The 23934-nt window shown below is 47.0% G+C and overlaps 1 protein-coding gene across 2 annotated transcripts; it reads right to left on the bottom strand.

Moving 5' to 3' along the window:
* Window positions 1-1351: 1351 nt before the first annotated feature.
* Window positions 1352-23705, bottom strand: LOC149466242 (uncharacterized). Of its 2 annotated transcripts, none has more exons than XM_089672940.1 (8): window positions 23588-23705; window positions 20408-20546; window positions 19743-19928; window positions 19533-19656; window positions 19324-19421; window positions 19101-19253; window positions 8771-8873; window positions 1352-6809 (listed from the first exon to the last, which is right to left on the bottom strand). In XM_089672940.1, exons 2-8 carry the CDS (start codon window positions 20483-20485, stop codon window positions 5872-5874), a joined length of 1680 nt encoding a protein of 559 aa, XP_089529066.1. In that variant the 5' UTR covers window positions 20486-20546; window positions 23588-23705; the 3' UTR covers window positions 1352-5871. The 2 variants fall into 2 exon arrangements, with proteins under 2 accessions (XP_089529066.1, XP_089529067.1); XM_089672941.1 differs by having other exon boundaries at window positions 20408-20521; window positions 23588-23692.
* Window positions 23706-23934: the final 229 nt, after the last annotated feature.

Raw genomic sequence — 23934 nt, 5'->3', positions numbered from 1 at the left:
GTCAACTTCCTCTATATCAGGGGTGTCAAACTGGTGGCCCTCCAGCTGTTGCAAAACTACAAGTCCCATCGTGCCTCTGCCTTTGGAAGTCATGCTTGTAACTGTCAATCTTGCAATGCCTCATGGGACTTGTAGTTTGGCAACAGCTGGAGCAACAGTTTGACACCTGTTGCTCTATATGATTTGTGTATATAATTAAAAAAAAAATAATAATGCAAATACATTTTCCTGGTTTCAATATCAGTTACCAATGTAAGAAGTTCTGATCTATTTTTAAGAAGGCCACCCCTGACCTTTGAGGACATCTAGAACTCTAATTTTGTGCATCAAATCAGGAAAAGCAAAAATGAAAAGAAAATACATTTTTGTTGCTGCACTCACTTTGAAAAATTTAAATATGGAAATTTAGTGTTAGAATGGACCCCCTCTTTGAAGGCCTTCAACCTACAATATTCCTTCATAGAAGAAACCACTTCTCCAGAATTCTACACTAGCCACTCATGTGACCATATGCCTAGGCTGTAGGCCAAGGCTTCACAGCTGAAGGGTAGGATCAGCTGGACTTAGTACTTTGTGTTAGGTGAACCGTTTCATAAAATTTGAACGTGGCTCATAGTTTGGAGTGCAACCTATACAATTGTTTTGTGAAACCCATTTTTGCTACTACACATTGGAGATATGTCCAGCATGTCTCATGTTTTTTTTTTTTTAACATTTGGATGATTTATTTAAATAATCCATTTAAAAATGATAGAAGGTGCAAACGCATTTTGTGCTTTGGTTAGCTACTTGGCAACCAGCCCATTGTAGCTTTACTGCTACAGGGTGGCCGCTCTGTGCAGAATCACGTATATATATACGTGGGTCTGCTCTTCCAGGGAAGGGCATGCCGCGCTCTCATTGGCTCCCTTACATACAGCAGCGGACTGACCATTCGAGCACTGCCCGAGGGCCCATGGTCAGTAGGGGGCCCCATGAGATGCCCCCGATACCTTTAATAGGCTTTTTTGGTGTGGTTTGAGTGTTGGCGAGGACACAGGGGCCCCATGATTTCCTATTACCGGGGGGCCCCATGAGTTGTCAGTCCGTCCCTGCTTACATATCAATCACAGGATCCCAGCCAGGACATGGCAATCGACAGAGCGACTGACAGGAGAAACATCTTTGAATGTAAACAACACAGATCTCTCTCCTGTCAGCGGGGATGTGCCAGTTTTTATCACCCTGCAAAGAAGGGAATAAAAATCAGCACATCCCCTAGTAAAACAGTACACAGCCATACCATTCCATAACACACAGGTAACCCTTTGATCGCCCCAGATGTAAACCGTGTCCTACTGAGTGTCATTAGTGCTTTTTTAAAAATGTATTTATTTCAGGTACTTATATAGTGCCATCAATTTACGCAGCACTTTACATATATATTGTACATTCACACCAGTCCCTAACTCTCAAGGGGCATACAATCTATGGTCCCTAACTCACATTCATACATACACATACTAGGGACAATTTAGACAGGATCCAATTAACCTACCAGCGTGTCTTTGGAGTGTGGGAGGAAACCGGAATACCCAGAGGAAACCCACACATTCACAGGGAGATATGCAAACTCCAGGCAGGTGGTGCCATGGTTGGGATTTGAACCAAAGACCCTAGTACTGCCAGGCGGAAGTGCTAACCGTTTAGCCACTGTGCTGCCCCAAATCACTGTATTAGTGTTACTGGAGATGTCAGTGGCAGTTAGTTCCCACCCACCATCAAGTAGTGTCAGAATGCCCGCTGTAGTATCAGTCCCTCTATAAGTCGCCACCATTACTGTGACGGGAGTGACTTTGGGTGGGGGGCCCATGAAACACAGCTCACTTTGGAGAGGTGGGGAAACCCCTGTCTCAGCTCCCCATATCCCTCTTATGTGTAAGTCCCCCTGTGCTTTTTAGGGGTGCAGGGTGAGATGTCCTGATATTGTGTAGACATGTATTAGGTGGGGTGAGGGTTGGTCATTGTTTAAAGCCATGTGGTTGTGTCCCATTGTGTGTCTTGCTTGGGAGCAAACTGTAATGGGATGTATGTGTTTGTGTATTGGCTTGGTGGGGGGTGTTTCCGGCAGCCCTTCCCCCTGATGGGACTTTCTGCTGATGTGTCTCTTGTTGCTAGATTTGATTTGCCTCGCCCTGTGTCCTTATGCAGGGAGGGGGGGGAATTGTTCCCTTGCATGTTTATATCTTGTGTCTGTGTTAAAATAAAGCAGTCTATTTCCTGGTTTTGTTCAAGAGTGGTGTCCGTGGTTTGTGTTCGGACAGGGAAGTGGGAGTCTAACAGAAATACCCTAGAGCAGTCAGGGTCCAGTTCCGTTACAATTACTAGTATATAAAAAAAAAAAAAATCCAGTATCTACACTATTGTTTGTATGCACTCCAATTAATGTACACTTATTGGGGTTTTATTTATTTATTTTATCAAAGACATAGCAGAATGCCATTTGGTTTAAATTTATGAAGAAATTAAATTTTTTTTTATTCGATAGGTTTTATAGCAAAAAGAAAAAAAAAATATATATTATATTTTTAATTTTCATTCTTTTTTCATTTATAGCACAAAAAAATAAAAAATCCAGTGATGAAAAAATACCAGCAAAAGAAATATCTATTTGTGTGAAAAAAAATTATATGCATTTCATTTGGGTACAGTGTTGCAAGTGGTTAAAAGTGGAGTTTCTCAAATGCTAGTAGCTTGAAGATATTTCAGAACTACTGATCAACTTCTGCCCTCCAGCTCTTTTCCTGGATCTCAACCTTTCCTCCTTCATATTCCAATCACTCCTCATGTTGGAGTTAACGGTTTCATCTGTTTTACCCTTTTTCCTCAGATATGGGAGACTTGAGAGAAAAACCACCAACCATTTCCAGCTGTAGCAAAATTTCATAAATGCAACGCCTGTTTCTCCCTCCCCATGCAACCCTTTAACACCCACCCTCTCTAGGCCATAGCTAGGTTTGTCTAAAAAAAAAATTAAAAATTAAATAAATAAAAAAACAATGAAAAGCTCCTTTTACTTATGTGCCTCATGGTCCGAGACTCCTTTTTCATGGATTGCATCTCTGGGTGCCCATGTTGTTGGCTGGGTGAAGTGAACATTTCCCATTAACTGTCCAGCAGTGGGGTCCTCACAGGCTCCTGAATACTCCGGTGACTTAATGACATCGCAACAAGGAACAGCAACAAAACTGGGGTGGGCCTGGGCTTCAATGCTGGATAACCAATCTCCACTCCCAGAAGTGACGCCACAATGTGTCATATGGTGCCACATTTAGGCAAAAAAAAAAAAGTCAAAAAAAAAAAAATGGTGACAGGACAAGAGCAGGAATTTAACTATGCCTGGAGATGGGCTTTAATTTAGGCACATTGTAATGTGCAGCTTATCATACACTTGGAATTAATTATTCCATCACAAAAAATAAAATGGATAGATACAATTTTTGTAATGTATTCTGAAATATTATAAATCAATCTTTATTTTAATTACAAAGTGCTTTATTACCCCATTCATTCTATTTTTTTCTACTTTATTTCTGATCTTCATAAATTAAAAAAATAACTTCCAAAAAAAAATAGAGACAACAGTCTTCGAATATCTACAAGAAAATAAGCAGGGCCAAAACTGCAGAATTCTACACATTTAAGGCTTTGTTCAGCTAATTTCTATAATAAACAAAAAAGCATTCTACAGTTTCTGGTCAATTAAAAATTATAATGAGCAGTGTGGATCTCCACACAGCTCTATACCTCATTTAAATAACAGGGTCAGCCCAACATGCAAGGGCCCTGTCAGTTCCTCCTATGCCTCATTGATTATATTGGTCAGATCTCTGCAATGGCTTCCCTTGCCTGTACACCTGCTGTCCCCAATATGAGGAGCTCTCACTATCCCGTGTGCCGAGTTCCCGGGCCTGTATACCTGCTTTGCCCATCTTGAGGAGCTCCCACCATCCCTGTGCTGATTTCCTGGGACAGCACCTGGCTGTTCTTATGAGAAGCTCCCACCATAGAGGGCGGAGCCTAGCCACAGGACAGTATGGCTGCCTAATCCAGGAGCTCCGGCAACTACAGAGCGTCGCTAAGCACTGGCCACGAGTGCACTCGCTCAGCACAGACCCCAAAAAGTATCTCCAAACTTCAAAACACACATTGAGCAAGTGGAAGAAAGGGTGGACATAGTGGAGAGAAGCTCCCACCATACCTGTGCTGATCTCCAAAGGCTAAAAGCTGGAAATCAGAGGCTCCCACCAGACCTGCTGGATTTAGATCCTAACATATAGAATGTACCAGTGACAGCTGAAACACACAGAAGGTGGTGGGAACGCCCATAATCCCAGGTGGACAGGAACAGAATCGGGCACTATGGCCAGATCTTACTGTTGGAGTTGGGTTGGCTTGGCTCCCCAGGATCCACCTACAGCTAAAATGTGCCTTTTGGCTGGAATGGTCCATTATGAACAGCAGTGTCAGCCAAAAACTTCACTCCACGGTCCACCAACTGCAGTCAACGACTCCATAGTGCACAGTGCAGATACCAACTCAAGCCAATTTACACTATCAACAATAACGATTCTCCAGCTGTCCTGTGAAACCCTGCGAGGTCTCTTGTTGTATTCCTGTTTTGGGGTTTGTGAGTTTTCAGTGTATATTTTCTGAAAAAAAACCCTTATATATATCTTAAAAAAAGATTCTGCAGTTATATTTTACTCAGGTAAGGAACGGCTGGTTATAAATGGTACTTGTACCATGAAGAAAGCTTCTCACCCCCATTGGTGCTTAGTGAAGGACATTGGCCAGTTATCAAGGACCCTTCTGCCAAGCAAGGACATGGCCTACACCACTGGTTGATGTTGTGGGCCCCAAAGTAAACCTTGCATGCTAACTTAAGACATAGCCTACAGCTGCCATGTTGTTAATAGTCAACCAACCAGCATCATACACTACTAAAGCCTTCAGGTTGCAGGAAGTCACCATGAATGGTCCTCAGGCAGCGGGGTCCTGGTCACAGAACCCAACTTCACAAATGGCTTTTAAAGCAGTCTCCTGTAGATAAGGTATTGGACGATTTCTTTGGGGGGGAAAAAGAATTCCAATTAAGATACAAGCTTCCCCTCAATAAGACATTGTCACAAAGATGGATAGTTCAAGCTTTGTATCTAGCCTGATGGATTCTTCCTAACATAATTAAGAGGTCTAGCTGTAACGACAACTTTATCAGCCTTAGGGGAGAAGACAAAAACACAGATCAACTGGAGAAACCAAAACCATCCACAGAAAACCAAGCTTTAAATAATACTTTTTACTGGACCTTTCCTTTTAAACCTCCAAAGCTCTGTAGGCCTTCTGAGAGCAGGAGAAGCTGTCCTGAGTCACTCAAGTCAAAGCTCATACAGAGCTATGAGACGATCCTCATTTGACAACATCCGTGCTTTGTGATTGGCCCAACACTGTCACATGCACCTCCATACCCTTCAATAACAGGTGTGTTTGTTACTCTGGCAATTGAAGAGAGGAGGAGGAACAGAGAAAAAGCTAAGCATGTGCTGCTGGGGAGGGCAGATTGAAATTGGGTAGTTGCTTTGCCTTGCATACCTCCAGGACTGCAAGGCCATTCAGTCCTTTATGCTGGTGTATCTACCTGGGTTTCCTGATCACATGATAACTGTGACAGTCAGTCGCATGATCAGGAGATCATCCCATCAGGTTCCATGCTCCCTGCTGGATTTTGATGGGAATACCCAGAACCCCAGGTGAATGAAAAGAAGTGAGGCAACACCAGGAGGTGGGTGATAAATGCCCAGAACTCCAAGTTGCATATATACGCACCAGAAACTATGGCACTCCACCTATAAGAGAAGGAACAACCCCAGAGTCATAATGGGATGTTACATGTGTAAGTTGATGGGAGATAAGAGCTGGTTTCCTTGAGAAATACTTCCCACAATCCGAACAGGAATATGAATTCCTCCCTTTGTGGTTCTTTTCATGTCTGGTGAGATGCGATTGATACTGAAAGCATTTCCCGCACATAGAGCAGACATAAGGCTTCACCCCTGAGTGAATTTTTTGATGCCTGACAAAAACAGACTTGTGCAGGAAACATTTTCCACACTCGGGGCAAGAGTATGGTTTTTCTCCTGAGTGGCTCATCTGGTGGATATCAAGACGTGACTTGCTTAGAAAACGTTTCCCGCACTGAGGACAACTATGTGGATAATTGCCCGTGTGGCTTATGTCATGCTGTAAAAGATTTGCCTTTTCACGAAAGTGTTTCCCGCACACGGGGCAGATGTATGGCTTTTCCCCTGTGTGGATCTTCTGGTGTCGTAAAAGATGGGCTTTTTCCTTGAAAGACCTTCCGCACTCGGAACACAAAAATGGCTTTCTCTCCGAGTGAACCTTTACATGTCTGAAAAGGTGTGATGTTTGGGCAAAACATTTCCCGCAGTCAGAGCACAAATATGGCTTCTCCCCCGTGTGGGACCTCTGGTGCACAACGAGCCTCGCTCTTTTTTCAAAAGATCTCCCACACTCATTACACGTGAATGCTTCATCCCCTCTATGAGTTGTCTGATGTGTGACGGGATGGGCGAGTTCAGGGAAAACATATGTAGAGGGACTGGATGACAGATTTGCCCTCCGAATCCCCGGATGGAGATTTGGGGTAATGAGGTCCTCTCCTGGGGAGTCAAATGTGATTTCCACTTCTATTTCACAATCTGGGGAAATGAGAGGGTCCTCATCCATGGTCCTCTTGTTGGGATGTCCACCTAGATGAAACAAACGGATAAAGAATTAGAATGCTAAAAGTGGTGTTTAGGAATTTCCAAGGAACTAAAGAATTTCTCTAATCTTGTGTTAAGTAGGAGGAGCTGCCCCCCAAAAATAGTCTTTCATTTGAATTTAAAGTAGGCCTAAAACTTATCAAACAGCTTTAAAAATCAGGTCCCTCAGAACCCTGGATCAAGGTCAGATGAACTGACCAAGCTATGCGCAAAATAGCATTGTGGGGGTGCTGATGAGAACGTTTTCATTCACCATGACCTTACAGTTCAGGCCTGCTTTAAAAAGTATGGTGCAAGTAGAAAATGACAATGGCACTGATGTAAGGAGGAGAGCCGGAGTCTAACAGAGGCTGATGGAACCTGACTCCCCCCACTGGGCACATACTGTCCCCCTATTACAGAGGAGGGGGGAGAAGAAGAGATTGTTGTAGTGACTGAACAAGGAGGATCTGGGACTTTTCTCTGGATTTAGTGTTTATTCCTCACCTGTGCTGATCTCTGGAGGGATTTCCTCCTCCTTACATGGCTCATAGCCGGAGTCTAATAGAGGCTGATGGCTCCTGACCCCCCCACTGGGCACATACTGTACCCCCATTAATGTCTACTGACAGAGGAGGGGGGAGAAGAAGAGATTATTGCAGTGACTGGACAAAGAGGATCTGGGACTCTTCTCGTCTCTGGATTTAGGGCTCATGTACACGGGGCGTTTGGCAAACTCTTCTGAACAATGGAAACTGACTGCTGGAAAACATAGTTTAAAAAAGGTCAGTTTAGCCGCGTTTGCATACTGCGTTTAAAAGCGTTTTTAAAAGAACATCAGGAGACCTTCCCAAATGCCCAGAATGCACTGAAAAAGTAAAAAATTAGCTATTTCAGACATTTTGAGAGGAATAGAGAGACCAGAAGCAGAGAGATCAATGTGTTGAGATGACCTGTCTTTTCTGGCTGTATTCACTTTGGATCCTGTCATGAGCATAATGGGGCACGTTCTACCATTTTTTCCTTCACGTGAAACCTGGAACTGACTGTGCTGGTGTACCGGGTCCATTTGAATACATCGAAAACACTTTGCATGCATTTCTGATGATGAAAAAAGGCTCGGGACAGCATCTGGACATGGAACAGTTAAAAAACGCTTCTAAACGCAAACGCTTCTAAACGCGGTTAACCGCGTTTACACGCGTTTGAAACTCCGGTAAAATCTACTCCTGAACGCAAATTTGGTGCATTAAAAAAATTACTGTAAACTCCACTGCCTGTAAATGATGATGTTTACATTGACACAAGGGAAAACATTAGGGAGAGTTCAGGGGCTGCTGAAAAAAACCGCAGAAAAGCTCCTAAACGTCGAGTTTATCAGCTGCAGTGTACATGAGTCCTTAGAGTTATTACAGCACAGTGGCTAAATGGACAGCACTTCCGCCTGGCAGTACTACGGTCGCTGGTTCAAATCTCAACCACGGCACCACCTGCCTGGAGTTTACATGCTCTCCCTGTGCCTGCGTGGGTTCCCTCCGGGTACTCCGGTTTCCTCCTACTTTCCAAAGACATTCTGGGAGGTTAATTGGATCCTTTCTAGATTGGTCCTAGTATGTGTATGTATGAATGTGAGTTAGGGACCTTAGATTGTACACCCCTTGAGGGTTAGGGAGTGATGTGAATGTACAATATATATGTAAAGCGCTGCGTAAATTGACGGCGCTATATAAGTACCTTAAATAAATAAATGTAAAAAAAAGCACTGACACTGTACTAATGACACTCGGTAGGAAGGGTTAACATCTGGGGCGATCAAAGGGTTACCTGTGTGTTATGGAATGGTATGGCTGTGTACTGTTTTACTAGGGGATGTGCTGATTTTTATTCCCTGCTTTGCAGGGTGATAAAAACTGGCACATTCCCACTGACAGAAAAGAGATCTACCTGAAATAAATAAAATTCCTCACCTGTGCTGATCTCTGGAGGGATCTCTTCCTCCTTCCATGGATCATCACCCATCACATACGGCTGTCCTCCATCCTCTGTATTTTCCACTTTCAGCGTTTCACACTGGAACAAACAAGGAACATTAAAATACCCTTTGAAACACATTATTATGTATTCATTGGGAGTAAATTACCTCTCTACTATGAACAAGTAGGTGCTACGCCCAGAAATAATCCCCATGGATGTCTTCCCAGCACTGATGCAACTGAATGATGAAGATTGGTGTAGCCGGCACTTGTCTTCCCGAATAATAAACTTTACTGAATGAGTAAAATATATTACGATATATATTATTTCAGCAATAAGGCTTGGACATGGCCAATCAGGAAGACAAATGCTGGCTATACCAATCTTCACCTCCGTACTATAGCCTCTAGCTATGATCCCACCACTTTTGAATTCCACAGAATGGTATATTGATAAAAATAAATACCGCATGGAGGGTGGGGTTTGTGGATAGGGATCCTGGCAGGGTTCACAAAGTACAACTTCCTCTACCACCAAAGCCTCCAAGAGGTTAAAACATAATTTTGTAGTTTACTCTTTACAATCAGCCAAAAACGAACATAGGATGGCCCTTGGATAATGTTCTGTCCCCACATGAAGGCGAATGAAGGTATAACTGACAATAGCTGTGTAACTTCCTACCTTCGTATCCAAGCAGTGGAGCAGACCGGACCGACAGATGCTCAGGTTAGATGGATCCAAACGTATACACGGGAATGAAATCAGCGTGGGTTTATTTGATCCAAATACAGCGACAAACAGTGATACAATACTGTAAGGTAGTAGAGGTATTGATGCTGTCCTGTGATATTTTCCTGAAGCTAACTGCTGGTCAAAAACTGATGCCTTCACAAGCCCAGGGTATTGAATGTCCTGTCACACAGCTATAAAGCACATAAAAATGGCTGCAGGAAGTGACCAGAACCAAGGCTTGCCTAAAACCACGCCCAGCAGAGAAAAAAACTTACTAGCTATAACAGGGGCATGCAGCATGCAAATTCTGGCCAGCAGATGGCAGCAACAGATCAAGACATAGAAACAAACATGGTGAAATAAGAATTGGTGATACAATGCACAGTTAAATAACAAATATGAGGGGAACAGCACACTCCCCGTCTGAAATTCCATAAGGGATTTCACTATGACGAATGTCCATAAATTATAAAACAACCTGTAACAAAGAACATGTTAGAATGCAATAAACATAACAATATAGTAGATTCCGAGTTGGAATAGGGAAGATCCACAAAGTTCAAGTTCAGTAGAGTTCACCCAGCAGGAATGTTCTCGATGGGTAGTATCAAAATGAGTTCGTTAATTGGCCTTGCGAACATTTTAAGCTCACCCTTTCTGAAGATCTTCAACTCCACTTTACGGACCTTGCCATCCTTGCTAGGAAGAACCTTTGTAATTAGTCCCATAGGCCAGTCAATCCGTACGGTATGTTGCTCCTTCATTAACACGAGGTCGCCTTCTTTTAGGTTTGGTTTGTGGTGTTGCCACTTTCTTCTTCCTTGAAGAATATTGAGATACTCCTTTCGCCACCTGTTCCAGAAGTAATCAGCTAGGTATTGTACACGTTTCCAGTGTTTTTGGTAGATATTCGCATGAGTAAATTCTCCACTAGGCATTAGCGTAATCTCAGTTTTTTGGGTAAGTAGGATAGCTGGAGTCAGTACGGCTGGTGTTTCAGGATCCATAGATACTGGCACGAGGGGTCTAGAATTGATGATAGCTGAAACTTCAGCGAGAAGGGTGACTAGAGTCTCACGTGTGAGTCTTGAAGAGTTTACATCCATCAACATAGAATTCAAGATGTTGCGTGAGATCCCGATCATTCTCTCCCAGGAGCCCCCCATGTGGGAACTATGAGGAGGATTGAAAATCCAGGTGCAACCCTTTTCCGCCAAGTGATCTTGAATGGATTTGGTGTCTATGTTCAGTTCTCTACAGGCTCCAATGAAGTTGCTTCCACGGTCAGACCTCAACTGTTTCACTGGCCCTCTGATTGCGAAGAACCGTCTTAAGGCATTAATAAGGCTGGATGTGTCCATGGATTCTATGACCTCTAAGTGAACGGCTCGCACACTCATGCAAGTAAATAGTACAGCCCAACGCTTACTGTTTGCGTGACCGCCACGGGTCCTGCGTGCGGACACCATCCATGGCCCGAAGACGTCTAGGCCAACGTAGGTGAAAGGCGGCTCTGTACATAGTCTGTCCGCAGGCAAATCAGCCATTTGTTGGTGTAGTTGTTTTCCTCTAGCTTTGCGACAGTGAACACAGTCATGCAATACTTGGGCCACACGTCTTTTCATACCTATAATCCAAAGGCCAGCAGACCGTAACTTGCCCTCAGTGATTTGCCTGCCCTGGTGTTCAGTCTTTTTGTGGTAGTGTCGGATCAGCAAGACGGTGATATGGTGTTTGCTGGGAATGATGAGAGGATTTTGTTCTGCAACTCTTAGGTGGGCTTGATTCAAACGACCACCAACTCTGAGCAAGCCAAAACTGTCAATAACTGGATTTAAGTTGGCAAGAGGGCTTTTTATTGGAATCTGCTGTTTGTTGTACAAGCACTTCCATTCTACATTGAATTCCCCTTGTTGGACGTGACGTATTATGAGGGACTCACTATGAGAGATGTTCTCCGCAGAGAAGGGTTTATGGCAGACGTGCCAACCGTGACAATCCTTATCTTCGTGAGTATTGTGATAACATTTCGCAATGTGCACTAACCTTGCGATAGTCCTGACGAGTCTCATCCAACTGGAGAAATGTTCAAAGCGCTGGCTACCGAGGCTGGAGGTTTGCTTTGTTCCAGTGACCAATACACTAACTTCAGCGCGGATTTCTGGATCATTATCCGGATCCTGGATGCTGAAAACTTCCTGTACACATTCGTCCGTCTGTCTTAGCAGAAACTCCGGACCTGTAAGCCAAGTAGAGTTAGTAAAGGAACCTACAGACATAGGTCTAGTGGCATGATCTGCTGGATGAAGTTCGGATGGTACATAGTACCATTGTTCAGGTTTGGAGGACCTCCTGATTCTCTCTATGCGGTTACTGACATACACATAAAATCGTCTCGTCTGATTGTAGATGTAACCTAAAACGACCTTACTGTCCGTGTAATACTGAACTTCATCTATGTTGACACCTAGTTCTTCTTGTATGAAGTCCGCAATCTCCACTGCTAACACAGTCCCACAGAGTTCAAGTCTGGGAATAGTATGATCAGGCTTGGGGGCTAACTTAGCCTTACCAAAGACGAATCCAACGTGATTTTGCTTGTTGGGTTCTGTGACCTTCAGATAGGCGACCGCTGCTATGGCCTCTGTGGAGGCGTCCGAGAACACGTGGAGTTCCTTCTTTATGCTAGAAGTAAGTGAGGTTTTAATATAGCATCTTGGGATGTGGATCTCATCCAAAGCACACAAAGATTGCTTCCAAGCTTCCCATTTTTGCTCTTTATCAGAGGGAAGTGGGGTATCCCAATCCTTGATAGTTTCAGAAAGTTGTCTCAGTAGGGATTTACCTTGTATGGCGATGGGCGCTACAAGTCCCAGCGGATCAAATAGGCTGTTTACCATTGATAGGACACCACGTTTTGTGAATGGCTTGTCTGCACAACTTATTTGAAAACCAAAGGAGTCAGCCGAGAGATCCCATCTGAGGCCCAAGCTCCTCTGCACAGATGGACTGTCCAGTCCCAGGTTAATGTCTTTGAATCCAGGTGCATGATCACCTCGCTCGAAGGCTCTCATTACGGTTAGGCTGTTTGAAGCAATTTTGTGTAGTCTAAGTTTAGCTTGGTACAACATACTTTGAGTTCTTTTGAGCAGATCGATAGCCGCTTCTTCAGTTGGTAGCGTTTTGAGCCCGTCGTCCACGTAGAAGTCTTTTTCCACAAAGTCTTTGGCATGTGTACTGTACTCAGATTCCCCCTCTATTGCAGTTCTCCGAAGCCCGTAAGTCGCTACGGCTGGTGAAGGGCTGTTTCCAAACACATGTACCCTCATACGATACTCCATCATCTCTGCGTTGGTGTCATTGTCCTTGTACCACAGGAACCTGAGGAAATTCCGGTGGTCTTCTCGGACTACAAAACAATGGAACATATGTTCAATGTCAGCAGTGATGGCGACAAGCTCTTTCCTGAATCTCATCAGCACTCCGACTAGGTTATTAGTCAGATTAGGACCTGTGAGAAGAATATCGTTAAGAGATACACCTTGATGTTTGGCGCTTGAATCAAAGACAACCCTAATTTGATTAGGTTTTCGTGGATGATATACTCCGAATGAAGGCAAGTACCAGCACTTGTCGTTCTTCCTTAAGGATGGAGCTGGTTCTGCATGGTTGTTACGGAATATTTTATCCATAAAGGCGACGATGTGTTCTCTCATTTCAGGTTTGCTGTTCATGGTACGCTGAAGAGAGTTAAATCTAGACAGAGCTTGTTCCCGGTTGTTCGGGAGTCTTACCCTGGTAGCTCGGAAGGGTAATGGAGAAACCCAGTGATTGGTTTCGTCTTTAAAGAACTCACTGTCCATTATCTCGACAAATTCTCTGTCCTCTACTGACAAGGCTACTTTATCGTTGTCCTTGGTTGTATGAAAGACTGATCTCCCCAAGTTGTCAGCAAAGAGGGGAGTAATGACGTCAGGTAGTTATACGAGGCCTGGAGACTTCTCTTTCACCTCATAGTGATGAGGACACGGCTTAATGCAAGTTGTGCGTCCATCTGCACGCACGTACGTTTTGAAGGAGTCAATTTTTGGTTGATTTAAGCATACATTTCCTATGATTACCCATCCCAAGTCCAGTCTCTGGGCGTATGGCGCATAGTCAGGACCATTACACTGTTGACGCACCTTGTGTACCCTTAGATTGTCTCTGCCGAGCAGGAGTAGAATCTCGGCGTTGATGTCCATAGGTGGGATAACGTTGGCTAGGTGCCTTAGGTGAGGTTGGTGAAATGCAGCTTCTGGGGTAGGAATCTCATCCCTATGGTTGGGTATTTGATCACATTCGATCAGCGTCGGTAAGGGTATTTCCGTATCCCCACTAACAGGAGAAGCGATGAATCCTTGAGCCCTTCTGCCGCTAGTCTCTATGCGGCCCGAGCAGGTGTTTAAGGTATAGGGTTCGGATGGTCCCTTTATTCCAAAGGCTTCAAAGAATTTAGGACCTGCTAGGGACCAGTTGCTTTGGTCGTCAATGATGGCATACATTTTTACTGCCTTTTCTGGTAGTCCCTCTGGGTAGACCTTGATTAGGCATATTCGGGCACAACATTTCTCACACTGGCCCTCCTCACATACATCCAAGCATGAGCAGGAAACAGCAGTCGCTGCATTAGCGTAATTTTGGGGCTCCCCACCATGACTTGGAGCAGGACTGGTGGTGATGGCAGTGGGTGAATCTCTGGAGAGTGGGATTGGGTGCATAGCTGAGGCATGTCTTTCACTATGACACTCCTCACACTTGATGACAGATTTACAGTCCTTATCCATGTGCTCCAATGAAGCGCAGCATCTGAAACATACCCCGAGCTCAGTGAGGATTTTCTTGCGCTCCTGTATGGTTTTGGATCTAAACCCTCTACATTTGTTCAGAGAGTGTGGTTTTTTATGAATGGGACATTCACGATTGAAGGTCTTATCTCCTGATGAGGTAGTGTACTGTTTACCTGTGGGTACTGCAGGAGATGGTAGGTTAGTCTTTCTAACACTCACGCTGCTCTTGAAGTCTCTGTGTTTATGCGTGATGCTTTCATACCTTGATGATGTTGCTGAAGCTGTAGTGTTGAACTCCAGGAAGTCGAGGCTGGGGTCATTCCTCATCTGGGACTGTTCATCGATAAACCTACAGAAGTGAATAAATGGGGGAAAGGTGACGTCATGCTCTCTTTTGTACCTTGAGACTGATGCCGCCCACTTTTCTTGCAGACTGTATGGTAGCTTCACGACAATTGGGTTCACTCCATGAGCCGTATCCAGGTAGCACAGCTCGGACAGAGGAGGGTCACCCCTGCAAGCTCCAGTTCCATGAGCAGATCACTTAAATCCTGAAGCTTCTGGACATCCTTGAGATTGATCCTTGGAACGTTCTGCAGTCTCTTGAATAGGGCCTTCTCTATTGCTTCTGCACTGCCGAAGGTACGTTCGAGTCTCTGCCAGGCAGCAGCGAGACCTGCTTCTGCTTGTCCCACGTAGACAGTTCTGAGGCTCTGGACACGATTTGTGGAGCCTGGGCCCAGCCATTTGATCAAGAGGTCAAACTCCTGCTCTGCGGTTAGGTTGAGGTTAGCAATGGCGGCCTTGAAGGTTGCCTTCCAAGCTCTGTAGCTCTCTGCACGGTCATCAAATTTTGAGAGACTGGTGTTGATTAGCTCTCTGCTCACCATAAACCTGGCAAACTCAGACATATCTGATTTCTCACTGCTTGTTGCCATGACGACTTGTGATGCCCCTGGGGCGTATGGGCTGCCTGGCGTGAAAGGGTGAGATGCTTCCGGGTAGAATGATGTAGCTGCAGGGTTAAGCTTTCATTTAGCCTCTGTATATTGTGATGACTGCTGCTTGAGCTGTGGAGGTAGGCCAGAAAACGCCTGATAGCGATCTTTCTGTAACAACCGTCCTTGAGAGGGCACATCCAGGTAACGGTTATTAGGTTGCTCGGGTGCTGTGGGTAGCACTGGTACCGCAGGTAGAGCTGACTTGGAGGTTTCAGTGTTGTCGGCTTGGACGGTACTGCAAACTGGGGGTGGCGCAGATACTTGATTCAGTACATAGTCACTGGTGCGATCAACTGGATCACCTATCTCCTGTGGTAGTGAGCAGACTGGATCAAGACCTTGGCTCAATGCTTGCTCAAGTAGTCTTACTTTAGCTAATGCAATTTCCTCCTGCATCTCTGATTCAAAAATCTTTATTCGAGCCTCTGCCCTCTTGGCCTCTGCTTCTGCCTCTGCAAGAGCTTCTTTTTCTGTGAAGGAGCGTCTCGCTTTGGATTGCTCTGCGTTTATGCGGGCCTCTAGTAATCTGTCGCTCAAGGCTGAGCTTCTTGAGCACGATGATCTGTATGACCGAGAGGAATGTTTGGATGAATTTGATCTGTGTGATCTAGTTTCTTGCAAATGCGAGATACGGAGTTCCGGTTTACCTTTAACATCCAGGACCATGACGTCTCTTTGTCTGTCTATTGATTCTGCCTTGCTGAGTTCTGATAGGGCTTCATCGATATTAGAGTCTTTTAGAAAGATTATATACCTTGTGGACAGTCTCTTGTATCTTTCTTGAGCTGTGTCCAGCCGCCCGATGGCAACTTGTAAGCTTGTGGCATCACCTGAGGAGGATTTAAGTCCGGACATGAGGGAGGAAACTCGTTCCCATTGCTCCTCCAGGTTATCACATAGCTCATCTTTCGTGGTGTGATAATTTTCAATGACCTTTACTGTCGGTTTGAGAGAGCATCTTGGTCGTACGACTTGTTCTGCTGGAAGTGTGGATTCTGTTCTCTGCCCTTCATAATGATCAGCATCAGGTTGCATTTGCTTTAGTTCATCACTGGGGAACTGTGCAAAGTCCTTTTCGGCCATTTTGACTTAAGGTGCGCTGTCTCTTTAAGAAAATGAACTTTTGAATTGGACGCTGAAAATCGCCGTACAGCTCAGATAGGGCACCTTGACAAAATTTCTAAGATATTTAGAATGAATTGCGGGGTTTTGCGGCGGCCACGGCAGTGTAAGGAACGTGCATAAACAGTACTTCTGTTATGCGAGCAAAAGTTAATATAGGACTTTAGGAATGGCTTGGCGAGTTGTGGAGGACTTCCAGGCGAGAGTATAGATACTGCGTATGGAACATGCACTGTAGCCGGGCAGATTTGCAGCAAGTGGGCCTGTTGCTAGATAGATTCCTGAGTGTGGTACTGGACTCTGAGGGAATCTGTAGCAGGGTATGGACTTTAAGGCAGTTTTTGACTGTTCTGTCCCCACATGAAGGCGAATGAAGGTATAACTGACAATAGCTGTGTAACTTCCTACCTTCGTATCCAAGCAGTGGAGCAGACCGGACCGACAGATGCTCAGGTTAGATGGATCCAAACGTATACACGGGAATGAAATCAGCGTGGGTTTATTTGATCCAAATACAGCGACAAACAGTGATACAATACTGTAAGGTAGTAGAGGTATTGATGCTGTCCTGTGATATTTTCCTGAAGCTAACTGCTGGTCAAAAACTGATGCCTTCACAAGCCCAGGGTATTGAATGTCCTGTCACACAGCTATAAAGCACATAAAAATGGCTGCAGGAAGTGACCAGAACCAAGGCTTGCCTAAAACCACGCCCAGCAGAGAAAAAACTTACTAGCTATAACAGGGGCATGCAGCATGCAAATTCTGGCCAGCAGATGGCAGCAACAGATCAAGACATAGAAACAAACATGGTGAAATAAGAATTGGTGATACAATGCACAGTTAAATAACAAATATGAGGGGAACAGCACAGATAACATCACACCTTCACTTTTTGAAACATTTAAATATAGGCCCACGTGTGCCAAAGGAGATTGGTTACCCTACAAACAGATATTACATGACCTTCTCTCTGTTCTTCCTGTCCAGCCAGCTTGAATTCTCCCAAATCTATGATTCATTCAGCCATTCACCTTCCTGCCAAGCGATGGATCACCAATCAAGTCATAGGTCTTGTCCACCGCAATCCCCTTTTTTTTAGCTTTCCTTACTCTAACTGACTGCCCTCTCTGCCCTGATTAACCACTTCCCTTCCGGCCCTTGTACATAAAACGGCCGTACGGGAGCAGTGCAGGAGCGAGTTGCCGTCCATAAACGGTGCCCACATTTTCAAGCTGGGCATTGCCACTAAATCCTTTGCAATATAACCCGACAAAGGTTGACACCCTTCACTGCTCTAACATAAAATGCTTTAACCTCTTCCCATCTGGCCCATGCCGATAAACATGGGGCAGCACAGTGGCTAAATGGTTAGCACTTCCGCCTGGCAGTACTAGGGTGATTGGTTCAAATCCCAACCACGACACCACCTGCCTGGAGTTTTCTCCCTGTGCCTGCGTGGGTTTCCTCCGGGTACTCTGGTTTCCTCGCACACTCCAGAGACATACTGGTAGGTGTACTGGCTCCTGTCTAAATTGTCCCTAGTACGTGTATGTATGAATGTGAGTTGGGGACCTTAGATTGTACGCCCCTTGAGGGTTAGGGACTGATGTGAATGTACAATATATATGTAAAGCACTGTGTAAATTGATGGCGCTATAGAAGTACCTGAAATAAATAAAAAAACAGCCTATGCCTGGGAGCGCGCAGCACCGCGATTGGTGCTCACTGTGGAACACTGATTGCTGTACGGGACCTCTGAGTGAGGTCCCGATCATGTGCTCACTGATTGGCCAATCAGTGATCACATGAATAGTAGTAAGCAACATGTCACTTCTGACATCATTGCTTACTACGTGTGAAATCTGTGAATGATCACAGAGGTCGCATGGTACAAGGCTATTCATAACAGCCTTGTACCATGTGGTAAGCTGTGACCAATCACAGCTCTCACAGTATTTACAGTACAGAGAAGGACTGATGTGAAGGAGAAATTATTGCTTTTACAGCCTTTATGGGTGTAAAAGCAATCAGTGTAAAAAAAAAAAAAAAATCTTTAATCACCCCCCACAAGTAGTACAGTGACACTATGGTGACACTGTACTGCTAGGGTGACAGTATGTTAAAAAACAAAAACAAATATTGTAAAAAAAAAAAAAAGTTGAAAAATTATTTTTGGTTATAAACTAATTTGGGTTATTTTTTTTTTACTAAAAAGATAACGGAATACATTTTTGGCCAAAATTTATGAAGAAAGATTATTTATTTGCAAAATGTTATAAGAAAAACACTTTTTTTTCAAATGTTTTGAGCTTTTTCATTTATATAGCAAAAAATATTTAAATCCCAGTGGTGAATAAATACCACCAAAATAAAGCTTTATCTGTCTCAAAAAAATGCTAAAAAATTCATATGGGTACAGTGTTGCATGACCGCACAATTGTTATTCAAAGTGTGACAGCACTGAAAGCTGAAAATTGGCCTGGACAGAAAGGGGGGACAGTGTCCGGACTTGAAGTGGTTAAAATATATAAACATCTGCAACTCTTCTAGAAACCATCATGAAGATGGGACTACGATGGTCCAGGACTTAAAGTGGTTAAAATCAGGATTCTTTCTTAACATGCAGTTTGACCTACCTGAGAGTTCCAGGGAACCTCGCGGCTCTCCTGGTGGTCAAGAGGAGATGAACACTTCCTTGTATCTGAAAGAATTTCCTCCTCACTCTGTTCCCCATCACTCATATACCTCTCTTCTCGGTCTTCAATCCTGTATTCAGTCAGGTTTTCATTCTACATAACCAACAAAGCAATACAATTATTATCCAGCTCCAGGCACATGACTGAACTCAGATTATCCTACCTGATCCTCCTGAGGGATCTCCTGATGTTCCTGTGTGGAGTCCTGGGAATTCAGAGGACGGGGACATCTCTCTGGTGGGTTCCCATTACTGGATCCATCTGTAGGAAACACACACACACTGACTGAATCCATTGTTTCTATGTCTTTATATCAGAGGATGTGTGTATCTAGGTGGATCCTCAGTACAAGAAATAAAAGTCTCCTCTTACCCTGTGATGTGAGGGGCGGCTGGTTCTCCATCATGAAGTCCTTGTAGAGATCCTTGTGTTCTTCTATATACTCCCACTCCTCCATGGAGAAATAGACAGTGACCTCCTGACACCTTATAGGAACCTGACACACACAATGATACAGTCACCATCCAGACACATCCCTTGTCTGTTACTGGATCATGTCCTAGAATTCCTGGCATCGCTCACCTCTCCTGTCAGCAGCTCAACGATCTTCTGGGTGACTTGTAGAATTTTGTCATTGCTTTTCTCAGGTGTCAAAGAGGGAGATGAAGGCTCAGTGATGGGACTCTGGCTGCTGATCTGTTCTCCAGGCACACAGAGAGGGCTGCTAAGTGCCATATAGTCACAAGACTTCTTTATTGGTCCATAATCCTACACAAAGACAAATGATTGAACATAGAAATCCTACTAACTGACTCATCATCTCTGGTAGCGCAATCAGCTGTTCTATTAAGAGATAAGTCATGTGACCTCCCAGAATCCTCCTTACCTCTCCGGTCAGGTCTGTGTTTTATTAATAGAGCTAAGACGGATGTCATGTGACCTCCCAGAACCCTCCTCACCTCTCCGGTCAGATCTGTGTTTTATTAATAGAGATAAGACGGATGTCATGTGACCTCCCAGAATCCTCCTCACTTCTCCGGTCACCTCTGTGTTTTACTAATAGAAATAAAAGTGATGTCATGTGACCTCCCAGAATCCTCCTCAACTCTTCAGTCAGGTCTGTGTTTTATTAATAAAGATAAGGGTGATGTCATGTGACATCCCAGAATCCTCACCTCTCCGGTCAGGTCTGTGTTTATTAATAGAGTTAAGAGTGATGTCATGTGACCTCCCAGAATCCGCCTCACCTCTCCGGTCAGCAGGTAGATGATCTCCAGGGTGAGCTGTAGTATTTTCTCAGTAACATGACTTGGCTCCTTCTCCATCCCCAGTGCTGAGACCAGGAGTAGCCTCAGTTTCTTCTAGAAGACAATGATCTGGATATCACTACAAAGGTAAACATGAACCGGTAAACAAATCATCACAACATATAGAACAAAATGTGATAAGTGATGAATGTGCTGGAAAAGAACAATGAAAGTCCAACATCCAATGAGCATGCATAATGCTAACCTCTATAACATTACAAGTTGTACATTACATGATTCATTTTAAATCTGACCTCTGACCTCCCCTTGCACAGTTGTACCGGCTCCTCTCCTGGACTGAAATGACTTCCCCTGATTTCACTGCAGACTGTGAGCTTCTCACAATGTGCATTAGAAGCCGCAGCAAATCACGCCCTCAGTCTCCGACCCTCTCCTGGCCCACGCCCTCGGTCTCCGACCCACTCCTGGCCCACGCCCTCGGTCTCCGACCCTCTCCTGGCCCACGCCCTCGGTCTCCGACCCTCTCCTGGCCCACGCCCTCGGTCTCCGACCCTCTCCTGGCCCACGCCCTCGGTCTCCGACCCTCTCCTGGCCCACGCCCTCGGTCTCCGACCCTCTCCTGGCCCACGCCCTCGGTCTCCGACCCTCTCCTGGCCCACGCCCTCGGACTTCGACCCTCTCCTGGCCCACGCCCTCGGTCTCCGACCCTCTCCTGGTCCACGCCCTCGGTCTCCGACCCTCTCCTGGTCCACGCCCTCGGTCTCCGACCCTCTCCTGGTCCACGCCCTCGGTCTCCGACCCTCTCCTGGTCCACGCCCTCGGTCTCCGACCCTCTCCTGGTCCACGCCCTCGGTCTCCGACCCTCTCCTGGTCCACGCCCTCGGACTCCGACCCACTCCTGGTCCACGCCCTCGGACTCCGACCCTCTCCTGGTCCACGCCCTCGGTCTCCGACCCTCTCCTGGTCCACGCCCCCGGACTCCGACCCTCTCCTGGTCCACGCCCCCGGACTCCGACCCTCTCCTGGTCCACGCCCTCGGACTCCGACCCTCTGCTGGTCCACGCCCTCGGTCTCCGACCCTCTGCTGGTCCACGCCCTCGGTCTCCGACCCTCTCCTGGTCCACGCCCTCGGTCTCCGACCCTCTGCTGGTCCACGCCCTCGGTCTCCGACCCTCTCCTGGTCCACGCCCTCGGTCTCCGACCCTCTCCTGGTCCACGCCCTCGGTCTCCGACCCTCTCCTGGTCCACGCCCTCGGTCTCCGACCCTCTCCTGGTCCACGCCCTCGGTCTCCGACCCTCTCCTGGTCCACGCCCTCGGTCTCCGACCCTCTCCTGGTCCACGCCCTCGGTCTCCGACCCTCTCCTGGTCCACGCCCTCGGTCTCCGACCCTCTCCTGGTCCACGCCCTCGGTCTCCGACCCTCTCCTGGTCCACGCCCTCGGTCTCCGACCCTCTCCTGGTCCACGCCCTCGGTCTCCGACCCTCTCCTGGTCCACGCCCTCGGTCTCCGACCCTCTCCTGGTCCACGCCCTCGGACTCCGACCCACTCCTGGTCCACGCCCTCGGACTCCGACCCTCTCCTGGTCCACGCCCTCGGACTCCGACCCTCTCCTGGTCCACGCCCTCGGTCTCCGACCCTCTCCTGGTCCACGCCCCCGGACTCCGACCCTCTCCTGGTCCACGCCCTCGGACTCCGACCCTCTGCTGGTCCACGCCCTCGGTCTCCGACCCTCTGCTGGTCCACGCCCTCGGTCTCCGACCCTCTCCTGGTCCACGCCCTCGGTCTCCGACCCTCTGCTGGTCCACGCCCTCGGTCTCCGACCCTCTCCTGGTCCACGCCCTCGGTCTCCGACCCTCTCCTGGTCCACGCCCTCGGTCTCCGACCCTCTCCTGGTCCACGCCCTCGGTCTCCGACCCTCTCCTGGTCCACGCCCTCGGTCTCCGACCCTCTCCTGGTCCACGCCCTCGGTCTCCGACCCTCTCCTGGTCCACGCCCTCGGACTCCGACCCACTCGTCGTACACGCCCTCGGTCTCCGACCCTCTCCTGGTCCACGCCCTCGGTCTCCGACCCTCTCCTGGTCCACGCCCTCGGTCTCCGACCCTCTCCTGGTCCACGCCCTCGGTCTCCGACCCTCTCCTGGTCCACGCCCTCGGTCTCCGACCCTCTCCTGGTCCACGCCCTCGGTCTCCGACCCTCTCCTGGTCCACGCCCTCGGACTCCGACCCACTCCTGGTCCACGCCCTCGGACTCCGACCCACTCCTGGTCCACGCCCTCGGACTCCGTCCCTCTCCTGGTCCACGCCCTCGGTCTCCGACCCTCTCCTGGTCCACGCCCTCGGTCTCCGACCCTCTCCTGGTCCACGCCCTCGGTCTCCGACCCTCTCCTGGTCCACGCCCTCGGTCTCCGACCCTCTCCTGGTCCACGCCCTCGGACTCCGACCCACTCCTGGTCCACGCCCTCGGACTCCGACCCTCTCCTGGTCCACGCCCTCGGTCTCCGACCCTCTCGTCGTACACGCCCTCAGACTCCGACCCTCTCCTGGTACACGCCCTCAGTCTCCGACCCTCTCCTGGTCCACGCCCTCAGTCTCCGACCCTCTCCTGGTCCACGCCCTCAGTCTCCGACCCTCTCCTGGTCCACGCCCTCAGTCTCCGACCCTCTCCTGGTCCACGCCCTCAGTCTCCGACCCTCTCCTGGTCCACGCCCTCAGTCTCTGACCCTCTCCTGTTCTATGACTCCATTCCCTGACCCTCTCTTGTTGCACATCCACAGTCACTGTCAATTGTCTGTTATGTTACATTCACGGAATATTACATGTGGCCCTTTGGTGACTTCAGGGCCACACTAGAGGCCCACTATGTCAGGTAAGTTGACCACCATTGCACAACCCCATCGGCACGCCTCCCCCACCCACAACCAGCAAATTGGCCGAGCTGTGTGCCTGCAGCATGATACTGATCGGGATCCATGAAGGAGGAATTGATGGCCATGGAGGGACATTTAATCACATTGCCATGTACCAGTGCTGTCACAGCCCAGGGCTGCTGTGTAAAAACTATATTATTATGTGACAACAAAGGTACAAAATGTAACAACATAACAAACTAATGAAGACAAATAAACAAGTCTAACAAAATATAATAAAGTAATAATTACAGAAGTCTCTCCCTTGTCTGCCAGTCTTCTACTCCTCACACAGCAATGTGGACCCTAATCAGCCCACAATATACCGAAACCAGCTGCTGCTATATCAACACTTCCGGGAACACTCTTCCTACTTCCGTTTTGTGCGTTCCACGGCCACCCAGCTGTTTCCTGGTTGCCATAGCGACGGCCAGCGATGTGACTGGAGAATGTTCCTAAGGCCAGATAGTGACGGAAAGACTTTTTATAAAGCCACCACTAGAGGGCAACCGTATACCGAATGAAGAGAGAATGAAGTGTCCTCAGCGCAGGAGGAGAATCGGCCATTTTGTCGTAGAGCATTTCTTTTTCTCTCTGAG

The sequence above is a fragment of the Staurois parvus genome, unplaced genomic scaffold, assembly GCF_062004578.1.
Source record: "Staurois parvus isolate SC_StPar_1 unplaced genomic scaffold, SC_StPar_1.0 ptg000132l, whole genome shotgun sequence".
NCBI lineage: Eukaryota > Metazoa > Chordata > Amphibia > Anura > Ranidae > Staurois > Staurois parvus.
The sequence above is the reverse complement of the archived record's forward strand: the minus strand, read 5'-3'. Positions and strand labels throughout refer to the sequence as shown.